This window comes from Centroberyx affinis, unplaced genomic scaffold (assembly GCF_046629955.1).
Source record: "Centroberyx affinis isolate AG114_WGS23_722 - 3 ecotype Tasmania unplaced genomic scaffold, CSIRO-AGI_Caff_v1 ptg003848l_1, whole genome shotgun sequence".
Taxonomy (NCBI): Eukaryota; Metazoa; Chordata; class Actinopteri; order Beryciformes; family Berycidae; genus Centroberyx; species Centroberyx affinis.
In genome coordinates, this window is record NW_027281695.1 from 54,838 (window position 1) to 75,594 (window position 20,757).

At 41.5% G+C, this 20,757-nt stretch overlaps 1 protein-coding gene across 7 annotated transcripts in view; it reads right to left on the reverse strand.

Moving 5' to 3' along the window:
* LOC139662574 (voltage-gated potassium channel subunit beta-2) overlaps nucleotides 1–20,757 on the reverse strand; it is a 50,818-nt gene that overhangs the window by 15,067 nt on the left and 14,994 nt on the right. For 4 of the 7 annotated variants that reach the window (XM_071541268.1, XM_071541266.1, XM_071541263.1 and 1 more), the window contains 4 exons: nucleotides 2,934–2,977; nucleotides 2,669–2,706; nucleotides 1,625–1,704; nucleotides 238–282 (listed from right to left, as the gene is read on the reverse strand). In XM_071541268.1, coding sequence (XP_071397369.1) covers nucleotides 238–282; nucleotides 1,625–1,704; nucleotides 2,669–2,706; nucleotides 2,934–2,977 — 207 coding nt within the window. Of the gene's footprint in view, nucleotides 1–237; nucleotides 283–1,624; nucleotides 1,705–2,668; nucleotides 2,707–2,933; nucleotides 2,978–15,216; nucleotides 15,420–20,757 lie in introns of those variants that run through there. The other 3 variants (XM_071541267.1, XM_071541265.1, XM_071541264.1) reach the window with 1 other exon arrangement.

Consider the following 20,757-nt stretch of genomic DNA (forward strand, 5'->3'; position numbering starts at 1 on the left):
CTGGATTGTAAGCTCTCTCCCAAGACTTTTATTTTTGTTATCTATTATTGTGTCTATTGCTCTTGTGTTGAATTCTGGTTGTGGTTTTTTGTACTGTATCACTAGTGGCCGTTTCAGTAATGAGTAACATATGTAATATTGTAAAACCAGTTTAAAAGTTTATCATATTCCTACTACTTTTAAGATGATGAACCTGCACAAAAAAACAAAGACACACACATAATTTTAATACTCTACCTCCATCCTTTCTTCTTGATGATACTTCCCAAGACAAACTCAGCTCTGGGAAAGAGAGAGAGAGAGAGAGAGAGAAAGAGAGAGAGAGAGAGAGAGAGAGAGGTAATAAAGAGATGTTTTCTAGTTCACAAGTTTGAACGTCACTCTCAGTGTATTGGAGGGAATTCCCCATCCTGAGGAAGAGGCTAATGAAGCTGAACTCTCCTACATGTATTCCCTTTTTTTCTTCTTTTTTTTCTTTACATCATTCATTAGTTTCTGACCCATTTGTTTCTCTCTTTTTTTCCCACACACAAATCCACAGTTTTGTCTCTCTGATCCTGGTTGACTATGTCTAAAATAAGGCAGCAGGGGCATCCTCCCACGTCTAACAACAGATGCTCCATCTCTGCCCAAAGCACTAATGTGTTCTTCATGAATGGCTCGCATTTGCCTCTGTATTTCCCAGAGAGCACATCTGACTCTAACTGACAGCTCCTGTGTGTGTGTGTGTGTGTGTGTGTGTGTGTGTGTGTGTGTGTGTGCGCGCGCTCTTGTATTTCTATACTTATGAGGACCAAATGTCTTTGCAAGGACAGAAAGATGAGGGAAATCCTCCAAAGTGACAACATTTTGCCCGGGTCTCACATCTTTAAGGGGCTAGTTTACAATTAGGGTTTAGGTTTAGGGTTAAGATTAGAATTAGGATTAGGTTTTGGTTAGGTTAGGGGACTCTACAGCCAATATTGAAGTTATTTGGAATATGCATAGGCATCGGTTATTACTCAAGAGTCTTCCTTTGATACAGTACTGTACCGTAAGGGAAGAAAAAGCAAGAAATGAAACTCCCTGCAAGAGTCCATAGGGAGTGATTCTTGAATCCAGTAGGATTTCCTGTGTATTCATGTTTCTGAAATGGTTAAGTTAAGTATTTATTAGAAGTTAGAGAGTAGGTATCCTCGACAGGGTCCTAAGATGGTTAAGGTAAATATATCTACCACAGGTTAGAGAGATGGTTAAGATAAATATATTTTACAGGTTAAGGTAAGTGTATTTTGCAGGTTCTTAAGATGGTTAAGGGTTGGTTAAGGTTAGAATTAGGATAGGTTTAGATAGGGTTAAGGTTAGTTTTGGGTTAGTTAGGACTTGGGTTTAGGGTTAAGATTAGAATTAGGGTTAGGTGGTCTATAGATTGGAGTTAATATTAAGATAAGGCATCACCACAATAGCCAATAATAGGTTGAGTGGGATGTTCGGACCTTCTCTTTTAAGGGAAGGTCCGATGAAATCAATTAATGCCTGCTGTGATTGTAAACAACCACTACTGCACTAGACTATGCATCTATATAAAACTAATGTGTGCGTGTGTGTGTGTGTGTGTGTGTGTGTGTGTGTGTGTCGCACTCACTTCCCAGCAGCATACACCTCAGCCGTGTCGAAGAGATTGATTCCGTTCTCGTACGCTAACGTCATCAGCTCCTCGGCCATCTTCAGCCGGACAGCCAGACAGACGGAGATGAAGATGAGGACAGTGAGAAATCGTTGCATTCAGAAACTGTCACATGTCTTGAGGATCATCATCAAAATCTGACCAGCGGTGTCTGAGATATCGCACGGGATGGACAGATGAACGAATGGTGACTGATCCATATTCTAACCAAAAGAAACAGACTATCACAGGCTGCGTTCACACTGCAGCTGAAAGTGTCCAAATTCAGATTTTTTCCCCTCCCATGTGACGCAGATCTGATGTTTTCTAATGAGCAAAAATCTGCATGAAGTCGCGTTTCTTCAATTCACCTCTGGACCACATGGATATATACCACAAAATTGGAATCCTGAGGCATGCGACCTACATGTATTTGAAAGCTGAAATCAGAATTTGTCTGCATCGCTATGATAATAAGTAAACCATACATCATTCACCTGAGACAATTGTCATGATTTTGTCAGCATGGAAGACAACCAGACACAGCAAAGGGAAGAAAGCCAAATCAAAAGCGACTTGATTGGTATTCGGAGAGACGTCTCGATTCAGTCAGAGCTCGGTGCCACATACCGTAACTGAAATGTGCTGGGAACAAGCGGGAGAAGTGTAGGTACAAAAACGGATTTGACGTCTTTTGTCATTGCTACTCTGCTCACGGCGTGTCTTTTCCACAGCGCTGTCAGATCATATTGGTATGGGACAGGGGTTACACCTTAGAATAGCAGTCATACACAAAAATCTGACAGGAGCTGCAGTTCAGAACTGAGAAAGAAAGTCTGCAGTGTGAATGCAGCCATAGTGAGCATATCCTGCCAGAATGATTTTGATTGAATTTTTCCAAAACTGACTTCATAAACAGTTATTCAACCCATTGCACATTGAGTTGCATGTTATTTGCTGACGTCCAGGTCAGGCTTAGTGAAGCTGTAGATGATGAACTGAGGGAAAACTCTTCTCTCCTACCTCATCTGTTATCTGGCCTCCGAAGGTAACCCACGTGCCTGCATGGAGAGGAAAAACAAAATGATTACACTGTGTGTGTGTGTGTCTATGTGTGTGTGTGTGTGTGTGTGTAATCCCTCTGTCCCGCTATTCTCTCTGGAATCCTTTTGGCTTGACTTCATCACAGGCAATGATCACGATGTTGTTCATGATGTACTTTCCCTGCCTCCCTACACAAACACGCACTCACTCACTCACTCACACACACACATACACATACACTCACCTAATCCAAGACAGGACACCCTCAATCCAGATTTGCCCAGATTTCTGTTGACAGAAAAGAAAAACATAGTCTAGTGAGAACAGGCCATGGATTATAAATCACTTAGGTGCAGTGAGAAGACAACCATAATGGAATCTGTGCTGGAATAAGAGAGAACGATCAATATCACAAACTCTGGACACATTGACCCGGACTAAACAATGTCTGGCTTTGTCTCCATTGAGACATGGGGGGGGGGTTGCATCACTCCGTGTGTGTTACAGAGTGCACAACAAAGGAAACACATTGATCTGCTGAGGACAGTAGATGCCCCAGCAGACGATGACGTGATGGAGAGATGGAGAGCAGGAGGCAAACTTCTTCCACTTTTTCATCTGTATTTAACCTTGATTTACTACTGGGAAAACAACGTGAATGGGAATAAAAAGACACAAACAATATTGTCCAATAATCAGTTAAAGCCAGGGGTGTAATGGAGGCTAAACCCACCTTAAAACAGTTTATTTATTTTTATTTACAGAGGTTAACCACCTTTTTAGTTGGACATAAATCTTTTTGAAGTAAATTAGTACATCATAGTAAGTACTGTCATAGTGATATCAGTCATTTGCCGGTCTTTTAAGGGAAAAACAAACAAATTCCTGTTTTTCTGAAAATATAACTTATTTTTACTTCTATCGATGGTTGTTTGCCCTATGATGATCACCAACGACTGTATATACAGTATATACAGTATATATATACAGTATATACCGATTTAATATATTGATTAAAACATTCACCAAACATCATGTAAATCTCTCACATTTAAAGTTGATCAGGTTCAATTTGGTTTCATATATGGACAAAATGTAAAAGCTTTCCCAGGTCAGAAACCTGCAGCACCAGTCAAGCAATACGCAACATAAGACATGGTCATTTTTGGAGAACTTGACATATAAACAGAAACCACTGCTGATCTCTTCTCACATACTGCAAAAAACGTCCATCTTAACCAGTCATTTAGTCAAATCTTATTTTTCTAAAATCAAGGGAAAAATTCTGCCAATGAGGTGAGATAACTCCACTTATTTCCAATGCAGTTTCATTTCTTTCAGGGATTTCCCAGAAATGAGTGTCAATATATAGCAGAATGAGGCAGATCAATGCACTACTATCAAGAAAATGACGCAAAATTCTTGAAACAAATTGATTTGCATTGGAAACAAGTGAGATTATTATGGAGATTTTTTGCAGTGCACCAAGAGAGGGCCAGACCACTTTCTATACAAAATACAGTGATGAGTATCTTAGGCCTCTAGTTCTAAATCTAAGAGCTGAATGCTAGACAGTATCAAGGGGATGAAGAGTGGAGTGTCATGTCTGTGGATTACATCACTATAGTCTAAAACAGAGAGAGGTTGCTTTCACAATATTCTGTCTACAGAACATGAAGAAACACATCTGGTTTCTATCCAAAAAAGGTCTAAAAAGTATATCTGACATCAATCCTTATACCTAAATATTCAAAAGGTGAATGCTGGATTGTGGATATACTGTATTCAGTCTGGCCATAGAGGATCAGTCAGAAGGATGGAGGGTAAATGTGTGTTTGTCAGCTGTACAGAGGCAAACATCCATCAGTGTAAACTAGTCAGGCAAAGCAGCGCTGAAGCCACTCGGCAGCCTTGGATACAGCCAGCGAGGAGGCGGGGAAGCGATCCCATTCTCTGCCGCGTGTTTTTGTTCCCCTCGCTCCTCTGGGCTGACGGACGGCCAAGGTTGCACATCTCTTTTCTAACCAGCCGCAACATCCAAGGCCATCCTCTCACCTCCCATCTGTCTCCCTCCTCTCAGTTTAGTAGCTGCCGCTTATTGTACTCGCGGAGTATTCAGCCCTGAAAGTCTGAAGCCTGAATGGCTGAATGCGCTCCCTTTGAGTGTAACAGATTGAAAATGTACCCGGCAACCTTCGCAGATAACAGAACTGCTGCTTACATAAAGCTGCGAGGGAAAAAAAAGAAAAAAAGAAGTCTGCCGGTTACCTTGGGAAGTGAAAAGAGCTCTGCTAAATAGATTGACTTCTGTTATTCGTGTGAAAGCGAAGAGAAGAGAACATTCTGGCTCTGTGGCCTGTGCTGAGGGACTGACAGAGCTACGGACCAGGTGAAATGACTGAATGCGCTCGCTATTGATTCGGCTTGAAAAGCAGACATCAAAACCTCTCTCACATGGCAAACAAGTACACACGTGCACAAACACACACCTACATACAGCACACATACAAATTCCATGAATGCCACGGTCTTAAGTTCTATAGCACATCCTCATCCTGTAAAAACATTCTCATTTTTGGGGCTGCAACAGAGAAGAGCGTCCCATCCGCACTAATTGAGACGCTGTGGATTCACCCTATTTTTCCAAATTGAATTCTGGTGTCAGTATGGTCACTGTTGTGAAATTTTCTCCACACAGAAAGTGAGGAATCCAAAATTAAGAGTGAAATCCAGAAGTGCCTGAGCGAGCCCTCCGTCCAGAGAGAACTGGACTCACCAACGTTGGCTGGAGCTCTCCACCACCTCCACCTCCACCTCCACCACACACTCAGAAGAAGACATTTAGTTGACTGACCTCAACTCACAGGATTTCTGGGTAACGAAGTCCTTCAAACTTTCCAAAAAGTACAAGGTCCTTCGAACTACAGTGTAGTCTAAGGGCGTTCAAAAATAAACCCAAAGTCACCTCCAACAAGCTCTAAAAGGCACATTGGCCATTTAGGCTTAATGGTTCATTAGTAGAGTGGAGTCTGGCTCATCTGTGGGATGGGGAAGAGGTAGACAAACCCTTTATCACAGAAAAGTAATAATATTTTGATAATCTGTAGAACTCCATCCTTCCATCGATCCTATTACTTACCACTTATCCGGGTCAGGGTTGTGGTTCAAGTTCTGTAGGCCAGTTAATGTAAATATGACGCATACTTTGCACATTTTGTATGCATATGTATATGAAAACTTGTGTTCTAGTGTTTATAAAAAAGAAAAAAAAAAAGCACTGATCAACCTATAGTCAAACATGGTATCTCAGACACCACTGGTCTGATTTTGATGAAACTTGGAGGCATAGACGTTGGAAGTATTGGTGTGTAGACTGTGTACAGTTAGAAACCTTTCTTAACGTGAGATATTGACTTATTGATTTTATAGAACCGCAAAGCCGAGTCCGACTGTGAAAGCGAGGAAGAGGAGTCATCGCCCACACGGCAACAGCAGCCTGAAGTGGCTGAACGGCAAAAGGAGGAAGCTGCCTTTGTTGTGGAGCTTCACACCTTAACACCAAAAAGTAGGCTAATTCATAAATTCAACAAAACTTTATAGCTTGTTTGGCTGCTCATTAAATCTGGATGTGCCAAAGTAGACCTATAGCTACACATCTATATCTGACGAACATTTTCACATATGAAGCTCAGACTCGAGTCGAGACTTGACTTGATACATGAAGAGAAGACTTGAGACTTGACTGGACTTGGGTTCTGCTGACTTGGGACTTGACTCTGACTTGTACTTTGATGACTTGAAAAGGTTTCTAAAGTGTTGACTTGAGATCTTGTGTTTGTGTAAATGACTTAGATTGAAAGTGATGAGATTTGCTCCAGCAGACAACTGAATTTAAATTCTGTTTTCTGCATTTGTATGGAATGATTAAATTTATTGAAGTTGAAACTGATTATAGAAATGAAACTCATGATGCTCTTACCAAGTTTTTATCCTATTAAAACCATATTGCATTGAAAAGTCCTAGATATTTAGTTTTCTTTAAGATATTAAATTGATACTGGACTCTTGATTTGTTCTGACTTGACTTGGTAATCTACATTTAGACTTCAGACTTGACTTGAGACTTGAGCCTCAAGAGTTGAGCAAAGTTGACTTGGTCACATCTCTGGAAGCTACAAACGTTTTGATTTCATGTTGAAAAAGTTCTGAATTTCGAAGGTTTCATACTCTTAAAAGCTAGTGCATGAGCTTCTGGATATCATTAATAACTGTAATAATCAATTGCCCACTGCAACACAGCATCAGATATGTAAGCTATAGTATTTTCTATACTTATTAGCCTATGTATTAGCCACTCAAATTATGTGTTTGAATTCATCTATGCAGATCAAATAGCCTCACATACAGTGATTCTGTCACTGCGACCCTGACCCATATAAGTGGCTAGAAAATGGATGGATGGATGGATGGATTGAATAAATTTCCCCATTTTTCATGCATATTTTAATAATCCAGTTACTGGATGTTCCTGGATGATTGATATAGTCAACATTTAAATTCACTTTGGCTGCTGTGGAGAAATATTCCAGACATTGAGAACCTTGGAGAGCGACTGTCAAGGGACACACACGCACACACACACACGCACGCGCACACACACACACACACACACACACACACACACACACACACCAGCTAAATTAAAACAGAAACATGTCTTTTTATCCAAACCAATCTCAGAAAATCTTCTTAAAACTCATCAATACTGTCCACTTAAGGAGTGCAATGCAAAAATTTACCCATGACCCAATTCCCCCATGAGGATCAATACAGTCTCTAGTAATCTAATTGAAAAACTCACATTACACACAAACGTGGGGGTAGGCGGGCGAAGAGATGAAGAGGAGATGAAGAGATGAAGACCATCTGCTGACACAGAACCCCAAGGACAACAAATGTGATGAAGTGCACAGACTCACAGTGCAGAGTGTAAGCTCTGCAACAGTGAGCAAAAGCAGCGTTTTTTTGCTGTCATCATATTTTCAACATGGTTTAACATGGAGGACAATGGAGAAGCATAACCAAACTTGACAATCTGCTCTGTTGCCTCATGTTTTAATGTTGAATCTCTGTTACAGTGTGGTTGAGGCAGCAGCATAAAATATAAACTTTGACTCATGGTCTTAAGCTCTTGACTGTGGAAGTGGGAATATTTACAATTTACAATTTACAATTTGGTCAGTCATTTTTTGCTATCTAAATTTAAAATCACCCATAAACAAACTGCATCAGACATCACTTGCTTTTCATAAGTTGAGTTAGTGTGAATATAATTATCTTGGACTGCTGAAATTGGTGGATTTGCTGCAGTGTGTGTGTCTGTGTTGACAAACATCCACGATTCGTGACTCTAAGTGGGGGATATCGGAGCCCACAAAAAAATCCCACATTTTACTTGTAATTACCAATAGGAGGCTGATGTGAACTGTTGATTTGCCAACATCTATGCGTCTCGAGTGCATTTTAGCTACGATTTTACAGTGTTTAACCTAATTTTATACCAGCAATGGCAGAGTAAACTACAAAAAGGCACAGCACTCAAGATGCAATTGTAATAGAGGTATGATGCATTTTTTTTTTCAAGAAAAAAGGTTGATTTTCACTCATAGTTCAACCAAATGTGAAGTTGAGGCTTTCATTAGTGATGCAAGCATTTTCCCATGCCAGGGCTTTAGCTGTATGTGTAGGGCTTCAGACTGAAACACTAGCTACAAACACTAACTACACAGGATATTATTTTAATCAACTGTTTTTAGTAATTTACTAGGGATGGGACAATATGTTTATCCCATGATACGATTTGATACATGATATGGGCTTCAAGATTCGATACAACTATGACAAGATGTAACAAATAGTTTCATGACAGTTAAGTATGACTGTGCAGAATGATGTTTATTTCTGAGCCACTAATATTTCTGGCGATGGCACTGGTTTGCTGGAATGTAAACAACGATTTAAAAATGTCATTACACGAGGACGAAAAAAGATTTCCATCCATCCATGAATAGTGTTGCTGTCCAGAAGCCAGAATCCCTGGTTGAGAGGTCAGGGTTTGCTAAGCCTGACCTCTCTCCCCCACCCCCCACCCCCGCTCCACTGCCCTCCACCGGGTCGAGGGCAAAGGGCGACCAGACATGTCATTTGGGACACGGACACACACCCACACACAAACATGAATGACCTGCCAATGTCATATTCACCAGTGGGAAAATCGAAATTTTCGGGAGAGCTCCATCTTCGTATATATTGTTGGCAAAAAATCTAAATGAGTCTATCTAAGTTTGTCCAAATCCAAGTCCATTTTGAATTCTGGCTACAGCACCAGAAAATATGGTAAAAGTCCAGGGGATTGAATCATTTCTGAATACTAAAATAACTATTACACTTACACTATTAAATACAAAATCAACAGCAGAAATCCTGCAGGAATAGCGCGCCGCATCACCGCTTAGTGAACCCCGACTCACGCCCAGCCCCAAAAAATTATTCCCATCGTATTAAGCTTCACCAAGAACCTATTAACTGAAGTGACTGTGAAATGAGACCGTGAATAGGAGAGGAGAGCCCTTCAGATCCCCCTGTGCGGTCTGGCAGCTGTGTTAATGAAGACGTTTCCCCAGCACACGTCCTTATTGGCCGGCAGATGAGTCAACGCTTTTGGCGTCGCCGCCGCCGAGCCTCATGGGTAAACACGGAGGAGCGTAGCGTGGAGCGGTAGGAGCAAATCAACAAGCGTGCCGGCCAGAATGGATCGAGCTGCAGTGGGTGAGATGTGCAAAATGCATAAAAAGTCAAGGGGGTTGAAAACTTTCTGAAGGCATTGTGTAGAGTGTTATGCCTATAGTCCCCTGTCCCCAGTATGCCTTGTACTGTCACTTTACATTGTATGTGTGCTCCACTTGTCCTTGTATCATGTAGTTTCTCTACACGTATTGTACTTGGCCAATCAAAGTTATTCTGCTTTTGGATTAGATTAAATTAAACTTTACTGATGTGGGGAAATTGGACTGTTGCAGCAGCAGATATTAATAGGATACGACAAAGAAGAATAGGATATAAATGGGATGAGAGCAAAAGAGGGTATACAGAACTAAAAATTCCAACACCAACAGCATCTATACAGGGTGAAAAAAATTGCTGGTGTTCACATTAATGAGTCTACAGGAGGTCATACATACAGTATATAGAGAACTATACACCTTCCAGATATATTCACTTGATATTGACTTTACAGCGGTAGATACATGTACAGATTCTGATACCTAGGACTGCACAGTGTCACCCATACGAATTGAGAAGTGTAATAGAGGGGTTTTCAGGTGATGTAACACTCTTTCTGGTGTATTTCTAACTGTATGACTTGGTCGTCTCAACAGAATTCAATAGACATGGTTTCTGTGCCGTTTTTTGAGTGGGAACTGATCATTTCATCCCTGATACATCTGATTTGCACTCTTCTCAAGCTGTTTCAGAGTAGAGACTAGGGCTAAAGACAAGACACTTTACTGCATCACAATAATCTAAATTTGGAAACAAATCTACCTTATCAGACTATTGACTTTTATTGACCTACAGCCACACCACTACACTCTTTTTTTTTCAGGTACCTCTCCTTTTCCAGCCTGGTTGTTATATATTTAGACATTATTTGCACACAGCCAATTCTCCAGTGGAGCTCCATGATGGAGCCAGCTATCACTGATAGGAGATTGATGGCTCAGAAAAACTTCTAAGGAAAATTAATGGAATGGCACATATAAGCATTTCTGACAGCTTAGGTTAGGTTCAAGGAAATGATGGAAGACGGTAGATCAACCAGAGAGAGGATACTGGCTAAACACACACACACACACACACACACACACACACACACACACACACACACAAACGACCACCAACGCCAATGGAATGCCATTTCCAAATAACATTAAAAGCCTGGAATTTCAGACAAGGATAGAAATATCAAAATATAGCAGTGTGGGAAATTCAAACCACTTCCTCACTGCTTCCTTGTATGGACCATCCAGGGCTTTTCATGCCTGAGTACAGGACGAGCAAAGCCAAGAAACAAGCAGCTTGGAGTAATGCGAGACATTAGAAAAGGTTACACAGGACCCGACATTTAAAGGGCCTTCAGGAGCTCCGTGGCAACATGTAATTAATCAGATGCTAAATAATAAACAATGGTCGTAAGAAACTGGTTTCCCAATGGGACATTTGTGTGTGTGTGTGTGCTTATGCTGTGTGTGATGCTTACTTACAATATACTAGACACACTTAAATTGTTAATTTCCTTCCTGAAGCCTGAACATTTAATGCCCTGTGATTGATTCTCCCTGTTGCCATGAATAAACCAGTTAACAGAATATTCCTCCTCCCTGTCTGACTGAGCAATAGCAGCTTACTTCTAATACGGGGGAAACAAATGATGACCTCAGTAGGAATAGTAAGTACCGCTCGCCACATGTTTTTTATTGACATCAAAATGTACCCATAATGCAGTGCGAGCCTGAGTTTGACAGATGATGAAAACCAAAAGTGAAAGTATTTGGCTGGAAATCTGTTGTATTGCCAGGCATCTCAGCCATGTTTCTCTGTGTTATTCTAACCTGGTTAACGTTTCCATGCATCAACCCAAAACCAGCATACTATCAGTAACCTAAGATAAGAACTGAATTTTCCATGCGCATGCCAGTGTGGCTGTAGACAACTTGATCAACATCGCCACAATCTCTGCGTGAGTTTTAAACATAAAAATAGGAGAAGGTCACGACAGGAGGATAGAGTGGGAGAGAAAAAAACACGGACAAAAAGAGAAGAGTGGAGCAAATTGAAACGAGCGGTTTATGTAATCCTCTTTTCTGTCGTTAAAGAAGCAGAGGGAGCGTGTCGAACTTCTACTAACTGTAACCTCTCCACAACTGTCTTGCACTAGTTCTCTTTCTCCTGCAATATTATTACTTTTCCCAGTAATGACTAGTGTAATGCAATTAGCAGTATAACAAACTAATGCATTAATAAGTAATGAGTAAGACTTAAGAAGGGTTAGACTGATATATATTGGGTCAATATTGGCCTTTCATTAATAATTTTTACTAATGTCAGTGTCGCCCACCTCAACCACAGTTATTTTTGAATATGTGATGACTGACCAGAGAAATCAGCTCCCAGTGTGAATGTGTTGAACTGTATTAATGTGAAGCAGGGTGGAGCTGGAAAAGAGCGTGGGGCTCAGCTGACTTTCCCTGAGGAGACACAGAGGTTAAAAAAATTACAGCTTGTATGCATGAAGTGCAAAATGTGCGTCATATTCAAATTAGCAGGTCAACAGAAGGCCATATATCTGTGCAGAAGGGAAAAGAAATACCTGGCTCACGGGCCAAGCAGAGAGAGAGAGAGAGAGCGTGTGTTTTTTTGTGTGTGAGTGTGTGTGCGTTTGTGTCTATGTGCATATCCACGCCTGTGTTCCCCCTTCTGGCCCCTCAGCGTCTTTAGTAAATGCTAATCTGAACAACTGGGCTCTCTGCTCTCTGGGCTCATTTGAGAGAGATCCAGTGTGACAGGAGGACAGATTAACAGTGTCGCCTCCAGCCTGACCCCGAACAGCCCCACAGACACCTAACATGCTCACCATGCTAACCGACACTGCAACAGACACCATTCAATACTATATGTCAAGCACCTGACATTACGCCCATGTTTACTGATGTGCATTGGGATCTGTTTAAAGCGTGGATGTTGAAAATGCAAGGTAGAGAGATCCAGTTTCTTTACTGAATCAAATTAACTTGTTTCAGTGGCACTCATAAAATAAAGACATCATCAACACATTTGGCCCTGACCCAATGGAATGACTTGAAATGCTTTTGAAAAGAAAACTTAAGAGAGAAAAAAACAGTAAAGTCTATGCATGATGTGTATTCTTTGTCTTTGTTCCTTTTTCTTTGTTCCTTTGCTTAACAGACCTGCTCGGATGACAATTTGGCAAAAGCTCCCATTATCGTATCTTTTACTTGGAGAATGTGAAGTGATTTAACATAATTTACCTGTCTGTAAACTGAAGGCTTGTCTACATCTGGAGCAAGCGTTTATCTAAATGAGGCGGAGCACTTTTAGATAATAGAGTGATTATCATTATTACTGTCATTATAACCTAAGATGGTGTGTCACCTTAGATGCAGGCTGTTGGTGTGTGTTGTGTGGTGGTGAAACAGAGAGATCAGCACATTCCGTGACCTACGGGGGCAAATATGACATCTTTGAATAATTTATATTTGAATACTTAATGTGAGGCACCAGAGGTAAAAAAAAAAAAAAAAAAAAAAATCCTTTCATCCAATGAGAATGAATTTTTATGTGTTGAATATGGACACAAATATGAGCACTTTTGTATTATGAGTTGTATTTTATTAACATGTTCAATTCAACTAATATTTAATTTGCATAGCAGTTGAAACACTTTCTCAGTAGATGAAGTCAATGCATCTTCCTATTTAATTCTGATAAATAGTTTTTTTTGATGAAATGCAATGAAGAAATTACAGAATACTGTGTATGTGGTGAAAAGCTCACATATTCTACTTTTGCATGTAAAATAGACCATAAAATAGAAAGGACAAAGTGTAAATTAACGAGAATTTTTTGTTAAGAAGCAGCATGTCAAATTTGGTCGTCATATCGTTTTTTTTTATTTTTATGTTTTTAGGTAATTTCTTGCTTGGTGCACTTGACACAGCTGGTATTAAAAACATATACATTTGCTATTTATAGTTGCTTTTGATGACTGTGTGCATAGTTTTGAAACTACAAAAACTAGTTATAGAGGCTAAATATTACAAAATTGACCATTTCATTTTCAGCTGTGGTGCCCCGCCTTATTCAAAGGTAATTTCGGGAATGACACTTAGATGCTGAAACATAGCTGCATCACCAGGAAGACACAAATCATTTAGTGTTGCGGTATTTCTAATATTTTGAGCACGTCATGCCCATGCATTTAGCCTACATTTACATCCAAGATTCTCACATGCAAGTAACCCCAGAGAGAAATATCTGCCTTTCCCTTTAATATCTGAGTAGCACTGTAAGATCTATTAGCGTGAGATTTCCGCACGTTTGAAGCTGCAGTCTGTTGCACTGTGACGGGGGAAAGGCTGAGAGCGGAGGCTGCGGGCTCCCCCAGCGGGAGGCTTACTGGGTGAACCGACACCGGTGTCAAGTTTCATATTAGGCCTACAGGGGAGGGGAACGCTCTGCATAATGCTGTACAGCGGTTACAGAGTGCCTTTGATTTACCATTAGAGGAATGACACAATGGAGGTGGGCAGCGAGGAAGGCGTCCAACAGGGATGGGAATCGGAGAAAGACGAGCGATATTTGAAGTAGGGTCGGGGGGGTGGGGGGGGCAAAAATTCCATCATACTCTTGTTCAGGGGGTCGGATTAAGGTTATCATTAAAGAGGCCTATGTTACGGAATGGGATAAAGTTTCTTCAAGGTATTAATTCAAGTAGCTCCCAATCCCTCGGCCTTTGCCTCTTGAAATATTTTGAACTTTAGGTAATGCGGCATGCTCGCATTAAGCACTCTATTTCCACTTCAAAGTAATGAATGGGATTCAGTAATTCCATTTGATAACATGTACGGCTCTTTGCATATTAATGTCACGGCAACATGAAGAATATGGCACAGACGGCAGAAAGCGTCGACTTTCTTTCACTTATAGATAAAGCTGTAATCCGTGATTCTAAAAAAAACACACAGTGCCCTGTCACATGAAAGAGACAAAGGGATAAAGTCATGAGAGCGCCGGAGTTCCGACAAAACTACACATCTGCGTCTCCTAAATGCTTGATGATGTATAACGGATTTGCCTACATTTGATTTTTCATAAACAATGAACAAAAATGTATGCTTTGTAGATGCAAGCAGCTTTATTTAATTCATGAATTGAATAAAAAAAAGCCCTGTTGTTGGTAGCCATACAGTTTTCTAAAGGCGTTTGGCTACTTTGAGGAAACATGTATGACTATCGCACCATTTAGTCAGACTTTCATGACAAAGATAGAGATTCTGACACCAGCATGAGTCCTACCTACTCAACACTGCATCAGCTTTCCAGTCATACCAGCGCACAGAGGGTTCTTTCAACTATAATTAATTTGATCAGCCCATTAGAGTGCTAATTAAGATCTCCACACAAATAAAACTGCATACTTAACAAGGTAAAGCCAAATGCGTGCTGGCAAGTAGGAATTTTCATAAACCAAGTAGGATTCTTATTGGAAATTGGAATACCAAGAACATCCTATAATCCTTAGTTATAACCTGCTTAATTATATACATCTGCCTTACTTATAAATTGAATGAGAACACATTGTTATCTACAGTGATGATTAAAGATGTGTACCTCCTTCAATGCACAGCGCTGTACTTCAGGTGTTTTAAGTCTAGCACGAAGCCTACCTGTACTTCATGCCAGTGCGTATGCTCTGGTCGCTGGACGAAGGCAGGTTCTGCACCGACAGCTGGCCCAGGCTGCGGGCCACCATGGCCACGGCGCGGAACTTACTCTTGGTGCTGGGACTGTTGGCGTTCTGCCGGTTCAGCCGGTCCTCTGTGCTGCGGCTCACCGCCCGGTGGTCGGTGCAGACGAACGACACCTGCATGGCAGCCAAAGCAATCCGGGGTCTCCGAGAGAGAGTCAAGAGAGTTGGGGCACAAGCGAAGACGATGTGACCGGTGAAGGACGGCCAGAGACTTCAGCCAAGACGGCGGCAACTACAGAATGTGGCCTCTCCTGGGTCCTCCTAGCCGCGCGGTAGCAATTCCCACAACAGAAGAAGATACAATGACAGTCGAAGAGGTCAAGGAGAGCAGAAGAAGAAAAAGAGGAGATCTGCTTGGGCTCAGATACACCGCTGTCCACTGAGTGCAGTGATGCCTGAGCGTCTGGGATCTGCAGCTCTCCAGAATGAACACCGCTCCACCCTGCTTGACCAATCACATCCACACACTAGTGACATGATCACGCATGTCTTGGTAGCAAGACAAGAGACCCAGAGGGGAACCAACTGTCCTCCTGCCTCTGTCTCTCCCTTGCTTCCTCCCTCCCTCCCTCTCTGTTTCCTCTTCTTTCTGTACTGCTTCCTCTGCTAAAGTCTTTGTCTGCCAGCCAGAGAGTCTGAGGCTCCGGGTCTCTTGTCTCTGATAGCGCTGAGTAGTGCTGACCTCCTGTTAGCACATGGGATAATAAGAGAGTAGAGGAAGGGAGGGGGGAGCACCAGAGAGAGCAGGAATGAGTGTGTGTGTGTGACAGAGAGAGAGAGAGAGAGAGAGAGAGAGAGAGAGAGAGAGAGAGCATTTGTGTTGCGGGGGGAACAGAAAATTCAAGTAGAGATGGAGTAACACGGAAAAGGGGCAGTGTGTATGTGAGAGAGAGAGAGCAAAGAGCAAGAGAGAGAGAAAGAGAGAGAGAGAGAGAGAGCGCTTCAACTGTGCCATTTCTCATCTGGGCTAATACTCCTACTGTAGCTGCTGCAGGGCCATAGGAGTCTACTCCACGTAGATCAGTAAAAGCACACACTTGCCTCATGCTCTCCCTCTTCATGCTTCAATTAGATTAAGCATGCCTGCCCATCACAAGAGGGAGCGGGAGAGAAAGAAAGAGAAAATGGTATCAGTGAGAATGAGAATAAAAGACAAGAGAAGCGAATGGCAAATAGAAAGAAAGTCTTTGTTGCACTGTTCATAAGATTCTGCAGGGTTTATTTTAACTCTCTCTGAATAAATCAGAGTATGTATTCTTGATTTTGGAGATCTTAGTGGCTCTGCAGCAGAATGATTTTTGGAGCAGATCTCTGCAACAGAACAAGAACAGCGTGTGGTTGAAAGTCTGACATTCAGGAGGGCAACTAGCTAGGCTTTAATAGGCATGGGCACAATGTGTGTTATGCAACCTGACCGGTATGGAAATAGTCCCAGGTGAAGAGTGATGGAGGTGAGTGCTTTACAGTGTTGTCAACTGAATTCCCTCTCTGGTCTTCCCACAGAGCCATTTTCTGCTCAGGAGGGAAATGCCTGTGAGGGTCGTGCAACTTTGCATCTCAATGACAAAACTAGTAAAAGGCACCGCAGTTAGCAGCTGGGTGCTGCAACGTGATCTCATAAATATTTGTGAAATGAGCACGAAGTCTGAAATGCAGATTTACGTGCTGCGGACATGAATTATGTGAAGATGACGTTCCTCCATCACAAATTGGTTACGGTGACAATAAGAAAAATTGCATTCTGTGACAACAGCATGAATTGGACACCTAAAGGTTTGGCTAATGGTTAAGTTTAGGCAAGTAAAACTACATTGGTTAAGGTTTGGGTTAAGGTTATGGTTAAGCATAGGCAACTAAAATAACTTGGTTAAGGTTAGGGAAAGGCTTTGGTCATGGTTAAATAAGAAAAACGTTGGCTAAAAATGTGAATTTGGTGGGAATTGAACCCTGGTCGCAGGCATTGAAGGCAAACGCGTACACATTCACCGCCCCAACCATAACACCCTCACTTTCCACTGCCCTACTTCAATGTGAGAGTACTGTATTTATAGTCATGCCTCCTTCACGTAGCCCTTTTGTGCTGGGGACATGTAATTCTCTCACTTTTCGAACACATATTTCCATTTTAAGACTTTGTGCTTGTTTCACAGAATTTCAGGAGACCAGACCAAGCTGGTCCTGGTTCATGAATTTAGAAATCCCATTCGATGTTTTTCAAATATCTTTTTAAAAATGCTCATTGCTCATTATATATTTTGCCATTGTACACTTGGGAAAACACCTCAGTATTTAAACTTAGCCTACATTTTAGTATTAAAGCTGCATTATACAAGTTTTAGGGTTAGACTAACCGTAACCCTAAACCTAAACCTAACCCTAACCCTTATAAGCCTAATTCACAAATTGGGGCTGCAACAGAGGAGAGCATCCCATTCCCCCCAATGGAGACGCTGTATATTCACCATATATGCCCAAATGAAATTCTGGTGTCAGATTTGTACGGGAAATCTTCCACTTCCAGCAAGTGACAAATCAAAAGTTTAGAATGAAATCTAAAACTCTCCCAAACAGCATCGAGTGAGCCCTCCGTCCAGAGAAAGCTGTTCTCAACAACAATGGCTGAACCTCTTCACCTCCTCCACCCTTCCCCACACAGTAAGAAGACATTTAGTTTAATGACGCCACCTTAGAAGGACTTGAATGAACAATGAATGAGCAATGAACTCCTCAAAATTCAAACAGTTACCTCTCGCTGCCGTTAGGGGGCGCCAACGTGCAGAATTGCCTGGTGCAGCTTTAACTAAAGGTGCTTTTTTTACTGTATGCTGTTATCTTTATATTCGTAACACTTCACTGCCAAAGCTTCTCTCCTAGTCTCTATTTTTTGATACAGTATGACGATGCCATTGGATAAATCAAAGGCATGCCACATCGCAACAGACAAAACGATTATGCAAATCTCTGATTATGTTAAAGTAATCCAACTATGCTCATACACATTGCACTGATACACAGTGCAAAAGACACACACACACACACACACACACACACACACACACACACACACACAGAGAGCACTTGAGTCAAAAAGCTGACAGATGGAGGGTTGTTTTGGCAGGACAAGGCGAGTACTTTGACACAGTTCAGCTCCTCTGGTTCACATGCTGTGTTTAGTTCAACACTGACCTCCCACGCAAACAACCACTCACACACACACACACACACGCACACACACACACACAATGCATGAAATACAAGAGAGGATAGAGAGGTGTCGACATTCAGACCTATTTATCATTTTACTTGAATGTGATATCTAGTTGATCAGCTGCCTTTATCTCTTAAATGTATCTTCTCTCAATAATATCTTGTATGGAGAATACAGTAACACTGGCAAACCGCTTACATCATATTACATACATACATAAATAGAAGCACTGCTGCTAACAATATGATTTATTATAAAATGTCAAGAGTCTATGTTGTCTTACAATTATAAAGAAGATTTAGCTGTATAGAGCACCATACATCACTGTAAGGCAGCAGTCCATGTAAACTAATAGATGAAGTTAGGGTTAGGGTTGTCATGTGACTAGAGACACCATATATACACTGGAGAAGCTTTTGTTCGGTGGAGAAAAGTGAAGTCAGAGAAAGGATTTTGTACCGATGTGGACATAGCATTCTTCTTACTCGACTAGTAAGTTAGCTTGCCAGCTAGTCATGTTACAATCCTATATTGAGCTGGAAATTCTAGTAAATGATGTGTGGTGAAGTAGCTGGTATGGCTACCTGGAATGCCTGCAACTTAGGCTGTCAGTCAAATGAAGGGGCGGGTGCTTCCTCTCCAGGACGCTCCACTGAAATCCAGATGTAAACATGGTAGCCTTTATTACCTTTCTTTGATGGTAATACATTTATTCAACATAGCAATTAGGGTCTAACAACATAATCTATGTCTGTATGAGTGAAATTATGTATGTAAACAAATCCACATTAACATGGAAAACTAATGAAACAAGACTAATTTGGATATCACTTCCAAATAGGACCGCCGTCCATGGCAGTTAGCTAACATTACTATAAAATGCTACATGGCAAGTAGTTTAGCTGAGCTCAGCAAGGGTCCAAAAACAATAGGCTGCCTGGCCTCCTAATAAACCAACACAAAAGCAAAGTGTTTCAGCCCTATGGCCTTGAACCCCTTTTAATTAATTGGCTTACATTCTGTTGCTGATTTATGCCACAGCTCAAACCTCAAACCTAGGATCAACAGCTGATGCCATGCACAGTGTCTCCTTCTCATTTGCATATCTCTCTCCCAGACCTTGGGTTATGGCAGCCTTGATGTCTTCCACTGTCTGTGAGTCACCCAGACATTCCTCTGTGTCACTGATGAGTTTCGCATGACATGCGGCTCAGATAGAAAGAGTAGAGACACACTCCTCTGACATTATCAAAGTGGCGTCCTTCATCGATTTAAGTGCCATGAGTACTTCCACAGCACATGAGATGTCAGCCTCACTCTTTCTGACCTCTGCTGTCAGGAGCGTAGCACAGATGGCTGCTTGTTGCTCGAAAACTCTCTCAATCAAATGATGAGAGCTATTCCGCCCGGTGACAACGTCGGTGATCAACCTGTGTTCTGGCAGACGGAGAAGGTCTTGCTGCAGTTTAAGCTGCTGGCTGGCTATGATGTTACGTCTATGTTGAATGTTGTAACACATCTGATTCTGCCGAGTACATGTGCCATTTGCACAAGCGGTGATATGTATATTAGATGCATTGTCCGTTACAATGATGGGATCTTTTGCTGCCAAAGTCCACTCAGGAACGGCTTCCTTCAGTTCTTTTCTTCCCAGTATGGTTAGAATGCATGGCTCTTGTTTGCTTCCACACACCCACTATGTGATGGGCTGTAATGGAAAGGTAAAACTCTGTGGCCCTTGATGTGCAGGCATCATGTCAAGGCGACTCCCTTTGCAGAGCTGACAGATTTTAGCACTTACACTGTACAACATGGGTGCTGCAATGTCAGCGATGTGTCGACGGTGTACAGCGGCTCCATTGTATTCACCATATTGCAAAGTTGAGGTAGATGGTAACTTTGTTGTATTGAGTGGTCCAAGTGTGAGGGATCCACGTTAAGTGTTAGCTGCTTGCTTTGTTAGCATGACATCCAGATGGTGTGTGAATGAGCCCGAGAGGCACGGCAAAACTGATTTAAAATATGTTTAATTGTGGTGCGTGCATGTAAAAACTGTCACAATTCAAATTACATTGATGGAAAACGTAAAAAAAAAAAAAGAGCAAAACCTCAAATCACACTGGAATTGTCCTTAAAACATTATCTAGTTTTTTATTCTTTTATATTATTAGATGAAAAAAAACAAAAAAAAACAACTGCAAATTCAGTACGCTGCATAAATCTAAATCACCATATGGTTGAATGTTTGTT